The sequence below is a fragment of the Podarcis liolepis genome, assembly GCF_965112155.1.
Source record: "Podarcis liolepis genome assembly, chromosome: 15".
In the NCBI taxonomy this organism is placed as follows: domain Eukaryota; kingdom Metazoa; phylum Chordata; class Lepidosauria; order Squamata; family Lacertidae; genus Podarcis; species Podarcis liolepis.
This window is the reverse complement of record NC_139566.1, coordinates 18,789,912-18,804,827: the sequence shown is the minus strand read 5'-3', so window position 1 is coordinate 18,804,827 and position 14,916 is coordinate 18,789,912. Positions and strand designations below refer to the sequence as shown.

Below are 14,916 nucleotides of genomic sequence, written 5' to 3'. Positions count from 1 at the left end.
GAGCCTGCTGGATCAGGCCAATGGATCCATCCAATCCAGCCTCCTGTTCTCACAGTGGCTGACCAGATCATTGTGGGAAACCCGCAAGCAGGACCAGGTCAGACTGAAGGGCAAAGACTTTCATATGTGGGTATGAACCTGGAATCAGAGCTCTGCTCAAGAGCAAGCAATCCTTGCGGGTAGCAGTTCTGGTTGGAGTGTGGTCCTTGGTAAGTCTTCCTTTTCAGACTCCCAGTTGCTGGAAACAACACAAGTCTCTGGCTCCTTGAACCTGAACATAAAAATACAGTGGTACCTCAGGTTGCAGACGCTTCAGGCTCTGTAACCCAGAAATAGTACCTCAGGTTAAGAACTTTGCTTCAGGATGAGAACAGAAATCGCACAGTGGCGGCAACGGGAGGTCCCATTAGCTAAAGTGATGCCTCAGGTTAAGAACATTTTCAGGTTAAGAATGGACCTCCGGAACGACTTAAGTTCATAACCCGAGGTACCACTCTATAAGAAGAGCCTGGTGGATCAGGCCAGTGGCCCATCTAGTCTAATTCCTGTTCTCACTGTAGCTAACCAAATGCCCATGGGAAAACCTGCAAGCAGAATATAAACACAAGAGTCCTCACCACACCCACACCCACACACACACTGGGTGGCTTCCAGCAGCTGATATTCAGAAGCCTTGCTGCCTCCGACCGCGGAGGCAGAGCGGTGGCTAGTAGTCATTGGTAGCCTTATATTCCATGAAGTTTTTTAACCCTCTATAAAAAACCATCCAAGTTGGTGGCCATCAGTGTCTCCAAGAGTGAAGTCCACTGTCTTAACCATGTGCTGTGCCGTGTGAAGAAGTCCCTTCTCTTATCTGTTCTTTATCCGTGCATCATTTTATAAACTTGTATAAATCCATTGCTTTCCACGTCTCTTCTCAAAGTATTAGGATCATTCTGCGGTATACATTTAAAGCAGTATTGTGCAACTTTAAACAGTCATGGCTTCCCCCAAAGGATCCAGGGAGCTGTGGTTTGTATAGGGTGCTGAGAGTTGTTAGGAGCCCCCGATTCCCTTCACAGAGCTACAAGTCCCAAGAGTTCCCTGGGAAGAGGAACTGAATTTTGAACCACTCTGAGGACTGGAGCTCTATGAGGGCTCCACCTCCTTTGAAATCAATGGATTCTGCGCATGGAGAAGCGCCATCATGGCCATTCATTTCACTGGGCCTTGAGATTTCCTGCTGAGACAAAAGCAGTCAGGGTTCCCATTTCTAAAAATGATTCCTAGCCCCATTTCTGAAACTGCTGAGAGAAAGAGGAAATAGGGATAGGGATTGATTAATAACGTTCATTAATTTCAGTGGGTCCACTCTGAGGATGACTAATGTTGAATATAACCCATTATTTCCAAATCTTCAGCTATACAGCTATATTAGCATATGCATTTTTCATGCATTTCTTTTTCTTTGGTGAGGTACAAGTGGCTGGCCTGGTCACAGAGACTGCTCACTTGGGTTTTGAGCTAAAATGGTTACCGTAGTTAGGAAAGTCAGGGGCGGGGAAGAACTTTATATTTTCTCTTTTACTCATGCCCCTTTCAGTTTCTTATTGGCATGCAAAGAGCCCAAGACTTCCAGGAAACATTGCAGCGTTGACTTTTTAAAAGAAATTGGCAAGTGATGATCCCATAATATGGGCTAATTGCTTCTGGTATTTTGAAAATACAATGATTAAGTGTGGCTGAGGAAAGCAATCTTCAAATTGGCTGCCACGCGTGGAACCAAAACTTCTTAGACACGGTATTTGATGGAGGTTTTCTGCCCCAACTCTCCGAGCCCGGTCTTAATGATGCAGATCCAGCATGCATATGAAATGTATAATTGCTCTTCTTCATAGCGGTAGGTGACCCTTGAGAGAGAAAAGTGCAATCCTCTCTCACAGTTCATTAGTGCTTGAGTAATTCTGGAAATCTAAGATCACTGCAAATCCCCAGTATCAGCGTCTTAAGTCTCCAGTTAATTCCACCTCTGGAGATTTATGGTCCCTGGTTCAAACTAGCTCTGCTATTAGCTGCTTCAGAAGCCAGTGGTGACCTCAGAGCTAGAATCACTGTAGTTTGGGGTTGCAAAACATCTGAAGCAGCTCAGTTTGGCTCTCCTCACTCCAAACCCTGATGTAGGATGCTTACAAACCATGGCTCAGCAAACTGGAATAAAATATGGCGTTGTGAAGGGACTTTGCAAATAGTGGTTTTATATGAACCCTAGTTTGGCACCACATGTGAACTGACAAACCAGAGTTACTGTTGTCAGACTTTCCCTCCAGGGTTGGTGCACCTAAATATGGGAGTGTCAAGTAGATGGAAAATGAAAACAGACAAGCCATGGTACCTGTTTTGCCTGTTGTTTGTTTGGATGTTCAGCCTGTGACCCGGAGTTCTAAAACCTGTAGTTACTACAAGCCATGGTCAAGGTGGCATCCGAACTGATCCAGTTACATGGTGGCTTCCACTCCTTCCTGCCATCAACATACTTGGCCAGTCATAACAGTGGGACTTGTCATCGTAGCAACCATCCTAGCCTGATTCACACATAATGCTAAGCCTTGGTTTCTTAAACTAGGGTTTGTTTGATCATCTGAATCCTGTCTAACAGCTTAACTAGGGTTTATTTACTGCTCGCAAACTACAATCTGAAGCCATTGCTCATTTTGGCCTTACAAACCTTTGTTTTATTTGAACTGTGGCTTGGTGTTACATGAGAACTCAGCAGCCTTCCTTTACTGTGGTTTATTTTGCAAGAAAACAAACTGATTGTTGGAGAAATTAGCCATGGTTTATTTGATCACCCGTTCGACAGCTTGAGGTTGCTTATTAAACAAACCATGGTTTAGTGGTCTGTGTGAACCAGACCACTATCTCTTCATCACTCTCCACCTCTGGTTTTATCTCTGGGCCTAAACTTCTCCTGGTTGTGCTTTCAGACATTAAGAAAGAAAGGTTTTAATGGTTGCGACAGTCCAGAACCCGACGGGGAAGACTCCATTGACCAGAGCCCTCTGATGGAAGACAAATACCGTAAAGCCAGCGAGGATCTTGACATCCTGTTCAAGCGCTACGGTGTAAGTAGCTCGCCACCCCAGGCAAAAAATTCTTCATTGTCTCTTTTTTTTTCTTTTTTTGTTCGTTCGTTTGTTGGATTTATCCCTCCCCTCCCAACCCAAACTACCTTCTCCCCCCACCCTCCCCCCACCCACCCCCACCCGGCCACGTAACAGGCGCTGAACAAGAAGCATAGAGAGTGTGAGAGCCCTGACGGGGACGACGTGTTTACGTTGACGCCTCAGACGGAAGAGAAATATAAAAAGATTGATGAGGAGTTTGATAAAATGATGCAGACTTACAGGCTCACAGTGAGTAACAGCTGGTGGCCTGCCAACGCCTCCCCCTCCCACCCGCCCCATGGATAGGGCTGCCAACCTGCCCGATATTTCTTAATAATACGAATAACAGTCCTGTTGAAGTGGCCTAAGCGCTGGTCAAGCCGCTTGTCCTGAATGCTGATGGCCTGGCCTGGATTTCCTACTCGGTTTTAGAACACAAGGAAGCAAACTGAGGAAGATGGGGCCTAGGAGAATTTTGAGATAATTTCCTTTCTTCATATAGTTAACAAAAGAAAGCAATCTCGCAGAAGCAGCAAAAAAGAGATGGCACCCTTCCAGGGAAATGGTTCTGCACATGCTTGCTGTCTTAATGGTGAGGCACTCTGCACATGCTCAGAGGTACCAGGACCATAAGCCAATGTAGTTGTGGCTACATATATAGTTATATATACATATATAGTTGTGGCTATATATAAAATAGCCAGTTCCCTTCATGAAGGAATTGCACTCAGAACATGCCCAGATGCCAGGATTTTTTGTTTGTTAAGCAAAAGTTGGCTGCCCTAACCCATGAGGGAGGGAAAAAGAATATTATGGAGGGGGGAATCTTGCATGGTTTGGCTTTCACAGAGCCTCAGCTAATTTGCACCCCTAAAGCAAAGGAGATGGTTAGGAGAAAGTCCCTCTGACACCCAGAAGGCAATGTGTACCTCGTTGCTAAGGTACTGGACAGTGAGGGATGCTTAGTTACGCCGAGGCCTTGCTAGGCAGCGCTGTGAATTTGTTTGGAAATGCTCTCTTGAAAAATACTACTGAAGGACAGGCCTTAGTATAAACCTCTGAAATACAAACCTCTCTCCCATCCCCTCAGCATAGGAGTAGGATGAGGATGTTTATTTTATTTTAAACATTTCTATTTATCTGTTTCCCACCCTCTTCCACTAGAGCAGCCTTCCTCAAGCCGGTGCTCTGCAAATGTCTTGGACTCTAGCTCCTAGCAGCCCTGGCCATTAACCATGCTGGCTGGGACTTAGGGAAACTGTAGTCGAAAATGGCTGTGCCGGCAGGAGATGTAGTCTTAACAACACCTGGAGGGCACCAGGTTGGGGAAAGGATCTCATTAACAGGATTTCAAAGCAGCTAGCACCAGTGGGGCACAAAGGATCAAGACAATATCCAATAGTGTGATGAACTATTCTAGGGAAAAGCTGAAGCTTTGTTTGCTCCCTGCACCAACAGCGGACTAGCTACTAGATTTAAACTGGTCCAGTGCCAATAGCTGGACAGTGCTAGCATCTATAAAAGGTGCAACAGAAGATTTATTAATCTATTAATCTCATTGTTTGAGGTTTGATGGCTCCATTCTTCTGGGGAGGCGGCGGAGAATAATCCTTATACAATCCTTACTTCAGAAGTGTCATATGAAGCTACCAACACACACATGTCAAATAATCACCCTGTAAAAAGCAAGAACAGAGCACCAATAATGATTCAGTCCCAACAAGGCAGCATTTTTAAAAAACAGAAGGAAGAGGGTGCAATCTGTGTGACGTTAAATCCACACGCTTCAGACCCTTTTGGGTTCAGCATGTGCTTCTCATGAGAACTAACCCCAAATCCTTGGCCAAACTAACCTGTAACCCAAGAACAGCTCCCGCATTCTCAGGATTTTAATTTGCCTTGTTGGTGTGGCTAAATTTGTACCTGGCTGACTAAATAAATCCCCAAGCACTTCTGAGAGATGGACCAGGCCCTGCCCCACCCAGGTCTGGGACTTTCTTGAGGAAGTCAAATGTGGTTTCTGAGCAGAAAGACTCGGGGGAGTCTCTGGTTGCCGTTCCATAAGAGAGTGATCTCTTGACATTAAGCTGCCTAATGCAGGGTCCATCCAAGCAAGGCACTGTTTATTACAGCCTTCACCGCACTGGCGCCCTTCCAGAGGTTTTGGACTACAGCTGTGCTGGCTGGGGTTCATGGGTGTTGTAGTCCACCAACATCTGGAGGTAACCAGTGTGGCTAAACGCTGGTCTTCTTTGATGGCAGGACCTCTCCAAGGTCTTTCTTCCACTTTGCTACCGGAGATTTTAAAAAAATACTTTGTTGATGAGTTATGGGCTTAACACAGAGACTCGTGTCTGAAAATTCCTGGAACTCCTTGCCCGCTAAGCCAGGAGTTGTGATCTCGAGGTAATGATCCCAAAACAGTTGCTTCTGAATCCTCATTGTTTGGCACACTTTTCTGACCTTGTGCTCTGAAATAAGACCCTCCTTCCCTTTCTCTCATCTTCCCTTTTCTTCGACTTCTGTAGTATCTGGCTAAGATACAAATAGGCAGGCAATCTTTTTCACCCCAAGGGCCACATCCCGTCATGGGCAACCTTTTGGGGGCCGCATACCAGTGGTGGGCATGGGCAGAAGCAAAAAGTGGGTGGGCCAGGGGCAAAAGATGAGCCATGTGATGGATGCAACTCTCATCTTTCCACAGTAGGCTATAGTCATGCAAAAGTCAGAGGTTTCCACACAGACCAATTTCTCCATCCTCTGTCCACGCCAGCAAGACACATTTTCACAGTTCAAGGACATACTCTGGCAAGGCAAAAGCACTTGGGGAGGGCGTGACGCAGGGGTGGAGAGAGTGTGTATCCTGGGGAGATTCTCGTGAGCCCAGTGGTGATGCCTGGAGTACCACCACCATCCCATAAGGCTGGTGTTCCCCACCCCTGATCTAGGAAGCCCATTCCTGTTGCTTTCAATGACACTGAGCATCTTTTCAACTCCCCTATGGACAAGTGGGGAAAGGGGCAGGCACGAATTGAGCACATTGGTTTCAGTTCACCCTCAAGTGGCAATCTGATGTTGTGGGGAGATCTGGGAGCTTGTGCTCGAGTCCTGCTTGTGAGTTTCCCAAAAGTATCTGGTTGCTCGCCATGAGAGCAGGATGCTGGACTAGATGGACCATTGGCCTGATCCAGCAGGCTCTTCTTACGTTATTAAACAGATGTTCCTTCAGGCAACACATTTTGGTTACCATCTTTGTTGGGGGCACTGCAGAACCCGGCCCCACCCCATATTTTTTACATGTGCTGTTACACGATGTGGGGGATCCATTTGAAACTGCACCCATCAAAACACTGCTGAGTTTCATGGTGCCCTCAGTGAAGATTGTAATCAAAACATGTCAGGTAAACAAATGATAATTTACTATAACATACAGCACTCCCTATGGTGCTCTTAAGGGCAACATTTAAACCATACATTTAAAGCTCCATGAAACATGTCTTCCCCCAAAGAATCCTGAGAACTGCAGTTTGTTAAGGGTGAGTTGTTAGGGGACTGCACTTCTCCTCCCAGAACTACAATTCCCAGGGTTGGTTTAACAATCATTCCCAGTGTGGTGTGGTGGTTAGAGTGTTGGACCATGACCTGGCAGAACAATCAATCCCTTTTCATAGCGAACTCTGGGAATTGTCGTTCTGTGAAGCAAATATGGTTCTCCAATAACCCTTAACAAACTACAGGTCCCAGAATTTTTTTTTTTTTTGGGGGGTGTTATCATGGTGCTTTAAATGTATGGTGTGAATGTGACCCCCAACTGCTTTGGACTACATCTCCATCAGCCCTGGGTGGGACTGATGGGAGATGTCATCCATTACGCCTGGCAGGCATCCGGTTGGTGAAGCCTGCCTTTGGAGGTTCTCTGTTCTTGTTCCTGGAACAGTCCAAGGATAGTGGCTGATAACAGAAAGCATCCAGCTGGAAGCCTTGGCTCCAATATGCACTTGTGGTCTTGTGAATGCTGCTTGCCAACCCTAACACCAAAACCCCTTCCTATCAGCTTCCTATTTTAAACATGCTTCTCTCTCTCTCCCCTCAGTCTGCAGTTCCAGCTCCAAATTTTGCCATGCCTGTTACGGTTCCAGTGACCAACCAGAACACGCTGCAGTTCAGCAACCCAGGAGGCACCTTAGTGACCCAGTCCCTTGTGACCTCCTCCTTGACTGACCCGCGCCTCCTCTCACCACAGCAACCAACGCTCCAGCGAAACACAGTCTCTCCGGGCCTCCCGCAGAGGCCAGCCAGCGCAGGTTCGCTCTTCATTTATCTAGTTTTATTTACAAAAGTTTCTGCACCGTGAACTCTTTGGCGGCTGTGGCAAGTGGGGAGGGGGGTATCACGGTAGTGAACATCAATTGGTGGTGAACATCAGTTAAATTGCATTCATAAAACAAGTACCAGATATTTCACAGATTATTATTATTATTATTATTATTATTATTAATTGAATTTATAAGCCTGCCCTTCCTCCCCAAGAAACCCAGGGCAGCAAAGAACATGGACCGTTTAAAACAAAAACAAAGCAAACATTTTAAAACAGATAAAAACATTCTAAAAGCAGTTATATTTAAGAACATTGAAAATCAATTACCATTAGATCAGCTTAAGACATCAACATTGTATGTGACAACTGAGATGTGTGTTTTCTGGTCCTGCACTCTTCTCATGAATATACTATGTTTTAGCTGTTTTTAAATCTGAATTGTAAATTGTTGTATCTTGCTCTGGGACCTCTTGGTTAATCATCATCATCATCATCATCACCAGGAGGTCCCAGGGCACTTTACGACATTTTAAAATTCAGAATTTAAAACAGTTAAAACATACAGTGGTGCCCTGCAAGACAAAAAACCCGCTAGACGAAAGAGTTTTCCGTTTTGGAGGTGCTTCGCAAAACGAATCTCCTATGGGCTTGCTTCGCAAGATGACAATGTCTTGCGAGTTCCTGCTGGTTTTTTCCCCTCCCCCCCCCTTTTTCTAAGTCGCTAAGCCGCTTATCAGCTGATCCGATCAGCAGATAAGACGCTAAAAGCTGCTAATAGCGCTAATCCGCTAATCCGTCAATGGGCTTGCTTCGCAAGACGAAAAAACCGCTAGATGAAGAGAATCACAGAACGGATTATTTTCGTCTTGCGAGGCACCACTGTATTATATAATATTTCAAATATTATTTTTCAGCATTTTATTAATGTTGTTGGGTCAACATGACTTGTATTTTATTTGATACTTCTTCCATATATATCTGTGACCATAGTAAATGACCAAAAAGATTATCCATATCTGGTTTCACAAATGGATGAGAACATCGGAAGATCCTGGCTGCTGGATCAGACAAAAGGACTCCCTAGTCCAGCATCCTGTCTCTCATAAGTAGGACATGAGAACAATGTCCCTCTCCTGTTTGTGATTCCTAGCAACTCTATTCTGTGACATGGGTACCGAAAAGTTTATAAAATTATGCCTGGCATGTAGAAAGTGTCTAGAGAAAAGTTCTTCCCCTCTCTTGTAACACTTGAATTCACGAACTTCCAATGAAGCTGAATGCTGGAAGATTCAGGACAAGGAAGTCTTTCTTCACACAGTGCATAGGGAACCAGGCAGAGGGCCTTCTCGGTAGTGGTGCCCACCATGTGGATTGCCTTCCCATCAGATGTCAAGGAGATAAATAACTATACAGCTGTTAGAAGACATCTGAAGGAAGCCCTGTATAGGGAAGTTTTTAGTGTTTGATTTTTAAAAAGGTTTTTATATCTGTTGAAAGCCGCCCAAAGTGGCTGGGGCAACCCAGTCAGATGGGCAGAGTACAAATAAGGTGATGGTTGTTGTTGTTGTTAAACTATGGAACTCACTCTCACAGGATGCAGTGATGGCCACCAACCTGGATGGCTTCAAAAGAGGATTCTATAAATTAAGAGAAGGCTATCAATGGCTGCAAGCCATGATAGCTATGCTCTGCCTATACATACAGTAGGAGGCAGTAATGATTCTTAATACCAGTTGCTGGAAACCACAGGAGGGGAGGGTTCTCTTATTCTTGAATCTTGCTTGTGGGTTTTCAACAGGCATCTGGGTGGTCACTGTGAGAACAGGATGCTGGGTTAGATGAGCCCTTGGCCTGATCCAGCAGCCTCTTCTTCCATTCCTCTGGATCAGCATGTTGGAATGTGGCGGAACGTCAAGTCTAACTCTCTTTGCCCATATTCTTCTCTTTAGGGGCAATGCTTGGAGGAGACCTCAACAACACAAATGGAGCCTGCCCGAGCCCAGTAGGTGAGTAGAGGCGAAGTGGAAGCTTGATGTCAGGAAAAAGGGTTCTGGAGAGCCTTCCCTTGGATGAATTGTGGTGGGAAGGTTGTTGGCCTTGGGTCCGAGCCATTCCATGCACAGGGACAAGAAAGGGGGTGACTGGGAATGGGGGTCCCACGTAGATGAGGCCCACGCAGCAAACTCAGCCCAGGACTATAAGGGAGCAGCAGAGCTTTCAGGCCTTGTGATAGAGGAAGGAGCTCCAAGCTTAAAGAGCCGAAATAGAACTTAATGCAGTTTGGGGTGTAATGACTCATAAGGTCACATGTTGATCTAAGGAGCTGCTGATCTATGTGGGTGACACAGAGCAGCTTGAGAAATTTCACATCGCAAGCGGGTAGATGGCAGTGGAGTCAAGGAGGCCTCTTGATGGTTTTCTCCCAGGGCTGGTCATGCAGAGATGCATTTCAGTGGCAGCATCTAGGAGCCAGCTGCTTATGATCCCCAAAATGGGCCTTGAGAAAGCTTGGCCTGGAGAGCCCCAACCTCAGGCCCTCAGACCTCTCTCACTGGCCCCCAGAACTCTCTCCAGGTCGCATCCCAGCCCTGCTTTTTACCTTCCTTGAGTGTTTTTGTCTGGCTGGAATGGGTGCTTGCTTGGTCAGAGGAATGTAACAGAGAGCTGGGGCTGTGTGTGTAGAAATTAGCCCACACTACAGAGGTAACCTTCACATTAGTGGCTCCATCCACTTTTGCCTCTGGTCCTGCCCAGTGCTGACTTGTGACCTCTGGAAGGTTGCCCAGAAAAGAGTCCCCCACCCCAAAATCGGGTAATTATTGCCAGTTAATTAAACAAAATAAATCACACAATATATTCTCATTTAAAAACTATAAAATAACAGTTTAAAAATATGGCAAAGCAACAGCAGCTCGACTAATGGTTAGGAAACACTTTCTGAAAAACTTATCTGCAAGGCTGACATAATTACCCACTTCAGAAATCTGCCCTTAGAGGAGGGAAAGGGGTGGAACCCACATTATAGGGCCAAACCAGGCCGAGTCCAGACAAGCAAGTCTTTCTGCGCCAGTTTTAATTAGAGACTGCGCTGCACTTGGGATCACTTTATTTGACCTTGTCAGTTTCAAAACCAGCCCTTGTTTTAAAACTCCTGTTAAAATGACAACCCTTCTGGGTGGCTTCAGAAACCATGCCTGAATCCCTTTTAAACGACTCTTTGTTTGGTTTAATTGTCGCATGGCAATGAGCAGGGATGGCTCTAATTGGACATTGAGACATCCTGGCCTTGAGATGAAATATATCAAGGTGTCCTGCCTCTCGTGGCTTTAATAATTGTGTAGCAGAGAGAATTTCTGAAGGTGCGGCTTCTCCCACCTTGATAGCACTGGAAGGCGAGGAAGCTGCACCCTCCCAAGGGCTGTCTGCTTCCGTTGCTTTTAAAGGCAAGTCTGGCAACACTCCCCTTTGTTGCACCTTGGTGCCCCACTTAGGATCCAGTGGGGGAGGCAGATTGCAAGGTGGATATATGTGTGTTTATATGGATACACATGTCATACATACATAATGGGGCTGCCAGCCTTGCTCAGCTTGCTCCCCAACCCCATCCTGACTTCATCCCAATCCAGGATTGTGAGGTGGGACTACAGATCCTCCATTGGGGGCTGTGTGATGACAACTTTACATCTTACACATCCTAGTGAAATGCATATAGATATATGCCTGGTCTGCCTAAGGCGGTAGAGAGAAGGGATGACAGTAAGGGCTGATGAGAAGCTCAGGCTGTGACTGGATGGAAGGCCTCAAACCTCAAAGACAGGTCCCCATGGTGGAGAGGCAATTACTGCTTGTTTTAGAATTGCAGAGTTTAATTGGGTGTGCTTTTTTGAAGATAATTTAAAAAGGTGTGCTGACTATTCAGAGACCAGACTCATTGGAAAATAAAAAACTTTACAGTGGTACCTCGGGTTAAGAACTTAATTCGTTCTGGAGGTCTGTTCTTAACCTGAAACTGTTCTTAACCTGAAGCACCACTTTAGCTAATGGGGCCTCCTGCTACCGCTGTGCCACCGCTGCACAGTTTCTGTTCTCAACCTGAAGCAAAGTTCTTAACCTGAGGTAATATTTCTGGGTTAACTGAGTCTGTAACCTGAAGCGTATGTAACCTGAGGTACCACTGTATTTTATTTTATTTTAAACCCATAAATAACAGCAGCATCTTAAAAGAAGTATCCCCTTTTCTTTCTTACGTAGGAGGGAATGCCTCTTAGGCCCCATTCACACCACACAGTTAAAGCACTATGACACCATTTTAAACAATCAAGGCTCCCCCCCCCCAAGAATTCTGGGAGCTGCAGTTTGCTAAGGACGCTGAGAGATGTGAGGAGACCCCCTGTTCTCCTCACAGAACTGCACTTTCCAGAGTGGTGTAACAAACTGTCCCTCTTTGCAGGGAACTCTGGGAATTGTAGTTCTACGAGGGGAATTGGGGTCTCCTCACAACTTTCAGCACTCTTAACAAACTGCAGCAGACTGTGTGGCAAGGGGAGGCGGATACTGCTTTAACTTCACCTGAGATCCCTGAGTGCCGAGCCTTGGCTCTTCCCAAGACTCCTAGGCACGCTTGCTGTCCCTGTCAATCTTCCACACACACACAACGTCCTGCCTCTCCCCTCATCTCCCCCTCCCCAAGCATCTCTCCTGTCTCCAAAGCAGCCCCCATGTCAGCTGCCGTGCGCGGCTGTTCCGGCTTGTAACTTGGCAGGCCCTGTGAATGTCATCATTGACGTCACCCAAACATTCCCCTCATTCCAGGAAACAGGAGCAGGGAAGCAGGAGAGCCCAGGGGGTAGGCCCTCAGAGAGACCTCGCCAAGCCCTGGGACTTTCTCAGGACCTGTGGGGTGTGGGGAGACTTGACACTCCCCCCTCCCCCACCCGCCCTCTCCTAGCCTCTTGTTCCTCCTCTTGGTGCCAGTCGCAAAGCCAGGAGGCGGGTTGGTGATCTGAGACATGCCTTGATTTCTCCTGCTAGCCTTATTGTAACATTGAAACACAGAAGCCAGATTATTGGCTAGGGTTCCATTTTGATCTCACTTAACCCATGTTTTAAAACAGCTGCAATGCTTCCCAGTTCGTTACGGGCCCAATTCAGGGTGCTCACATTAGTGTTTAAAGAACTGTACAGCTTAGGCCCCAAACACCCAAAAGACCCCCTTCTTCCTGCAGACCCTCTTGGGTGCTAAGATCGGCAGAGGGGGTCCTCTCGCTAGTTCACTTCCTTCAGAAGCTCGAGGGTGGTGGCAACCTTGGACAGGGCCTTCTCTGTGGCAGCCCTAAGTTGCGGAACTCCCCCCCCCCCTTCATTATACAGAATCCGACAAATTCTGAAGACACATCTCTTTACCCTGGTTTTTTACACTTGATGTGTATGTTTTGGGACCCACCTTATTTCTGTGTTTGTAAATTGTTTTAAACTGTTTCTAATATTGTGTTTTAATATTGTAACCCACATTGTGACCTTAGGGTGAAGGACATGTAATAAATTATCATCATCAACCCTGGCAGCTCCAGGAAGAGCTGGCCATGTCCCCAGCCTAAAACCCTGGAGAGCCACTACCAGTCAGTGTAGACTATACTGAACTAAATGGACCAAGAGTCTGACTTTGGAAAGGGCAGCTTCCTGTGTAAACCAGGAGAAAATAGAGATTACTTGAGACACACTTACTTTGACTTATGTTTGGGCATGGGGACAAGTTTAAGATATTTCCCAACGTTGTCCATTCTTTGAAAAATAATATCTGTTTTTTTTCCGTCTCTCCTTTTTCTCCAGGGAATGGTTACGTCAGCGCCAGAGCCTCCCCGGGTCTCCTTCCCGTGTCCAATGGCAACAGCCTAGGCAAGGTCATCCCGGCAAAATCGCCACCACCACCCTCCCACGGCACTCAGCTGGCTGCCAACAACCGCAAACCGGACTTGCGCGTCATCACCTCACAGAGCGGAAAGGGTCTCATGCATCATTTGGTGAGTTCAACTTAGGGTGGAGAAATCCTGTGCGTTTCCAACTTCAGCAGGCTCCTGGGCCTGATCCACCACCCTCCATTTTACTGAAAGGCTGAGCCAAGGAGGAGATACCAGCCCTGACTTTGGTCTGCATGGAAACCTCTTCCCACAATCCTCAGGATATCTTTTTGTCAGTGTTTCACAAGAACGCATGACGTTTTCGACCATGCTACACTCTTGAGAGCGTGATGATTATAACTGTTTAGACTGGTGCTGCAAAAATCCCATAGCTGTGCTTGCAGATAAGTGTATCAAGCAGGGCTGTTACGGCACAATTCTAAGCATGTTTATGCAGAAGCCATTCCCTCTGAGTTCAATGGGAATTATTGCCTAACAAGCAGAATTTCATCCCGGGTTGGTTAATCAATTGCATCTGCATAAATGTGTTTATCAGAAAGGAAGACTGGCTACCTGGTGTAGAGATGATGAATCTGCCCCTTCTTCTCTCACAGACACTCGGAATGCCACTTCTAAAACAAATAAAACTTCTGAAATAAAAAACACACTGCTTAGATATTTTTAAAATACATACTGAGTTGTCTATAGATTGATTAAAAAAATTAAGAGCCTTCTAATTTTTTTAAAAACCTGATGGCCAATTAGTTGGTGACAAGCAGTGAAAGATTTATTATCTATTCATCTAAGCAATTAATTGATTAAATGTTGCAGCGAGAATTCCAAATATACGACACCAGCATGTGTGAAACTGAAAATACCTTTCTGCTCTCCACACTTGTGACTCTCAGCAGCTTACATTAAGAGGCATACTGCCTCTGACAGTGGAGCTGTATCATCGCCATCCTAGCTAGTAGCCATTTCCACCTTGGATATTATCTGGCACTCCCAAGCACAGCCTGTTCTTTCTGTGGTGTCCCCTTGTCGTCATCCCCCTGCCCAATGTTTTCAACCAGTATCACACAGCAGACCCTTGAACTTCTGGTCTGCCCTGCGTGATAGAGAACAGGATACTCAATTAGTGTTGAAAGTGGCATCAAAATTAAGCATTAAACGTAACAATTTCATTTTGGTTTCATTTTTATTCCACACCCCAGACAGAGGATCACTTGGATCTGGTGAGTTTCCATGCTTGCAAGTGTTCTGTGTGTGTGTGTGTGTGTGTGTGTGTGTCTTTGGGTTCTGTTCCCTTTTTAAAAAGAATAATTGTCTTGAAATTGTGAGACAGGGGAATGTAGGGACTTACTAGAGGAAACTCAGTCTGCTTTCAGGCCTCTTCTAGGGTGCCTTGATTGGTCCAGGAAGGTGGGCTGGCAGCCTGCCCTCCCAACAGCTGGCACGACTTTAGCAGCTGCATTGAATGGGTATGTGTGCCTGCACATTGCCTCTCCTGTGTCCTGGAGTGGTGGAATTGCAACTCTAAACCAGGCGAGAATGGAAA

At 46.1% G+C, this 14,916-nt stretch overlaps 1 protein-coding gene across 9 annotated transcripts in view; it reads left to right on the top strand.

Moving 5' to 3' along the window:
* MEF2D (myocyte enhancer factor 2D) overlaps positions 1–14,916 on the top strand; it is a 147,126-nt gene that overhangs the window by 114,987 nt on the left and 17,223 nt on the right. For 5 of the 9 annotated variants that reach the window (XM_083478316.1, XM_083478319.1, XM_083478317.1 and 2 more), the window contains 5 exons: positions 2,964–3,101; positions 7,237–7,447; positions 9,411–9,467; positions 13,291–13,481; positions 14,573–14,593. In XM_083478316.1, coding sequence (XP_083334442.1) covers positions 2,964–3,101; positions 7,237–7,447; positions 9,411–9,467; positions 13,291–13,481; positions 14,573–14,593 — 618 coding nt within the window. Of the gene's footprint in view, positions 1–2,963; positions 3,102–3,257; positions 3,393–7,236; positions 7,448–9,410; positions 9,468–13,290; positions 13,482–14,572; positions 14,594–14,916 lie in introns of all 9 variants that reach the window. The other 4 variants (XM_083478320.1, XM_083478321.1, XM_083478322.1 and 1 more) reach the window with 2 other exon arrangements.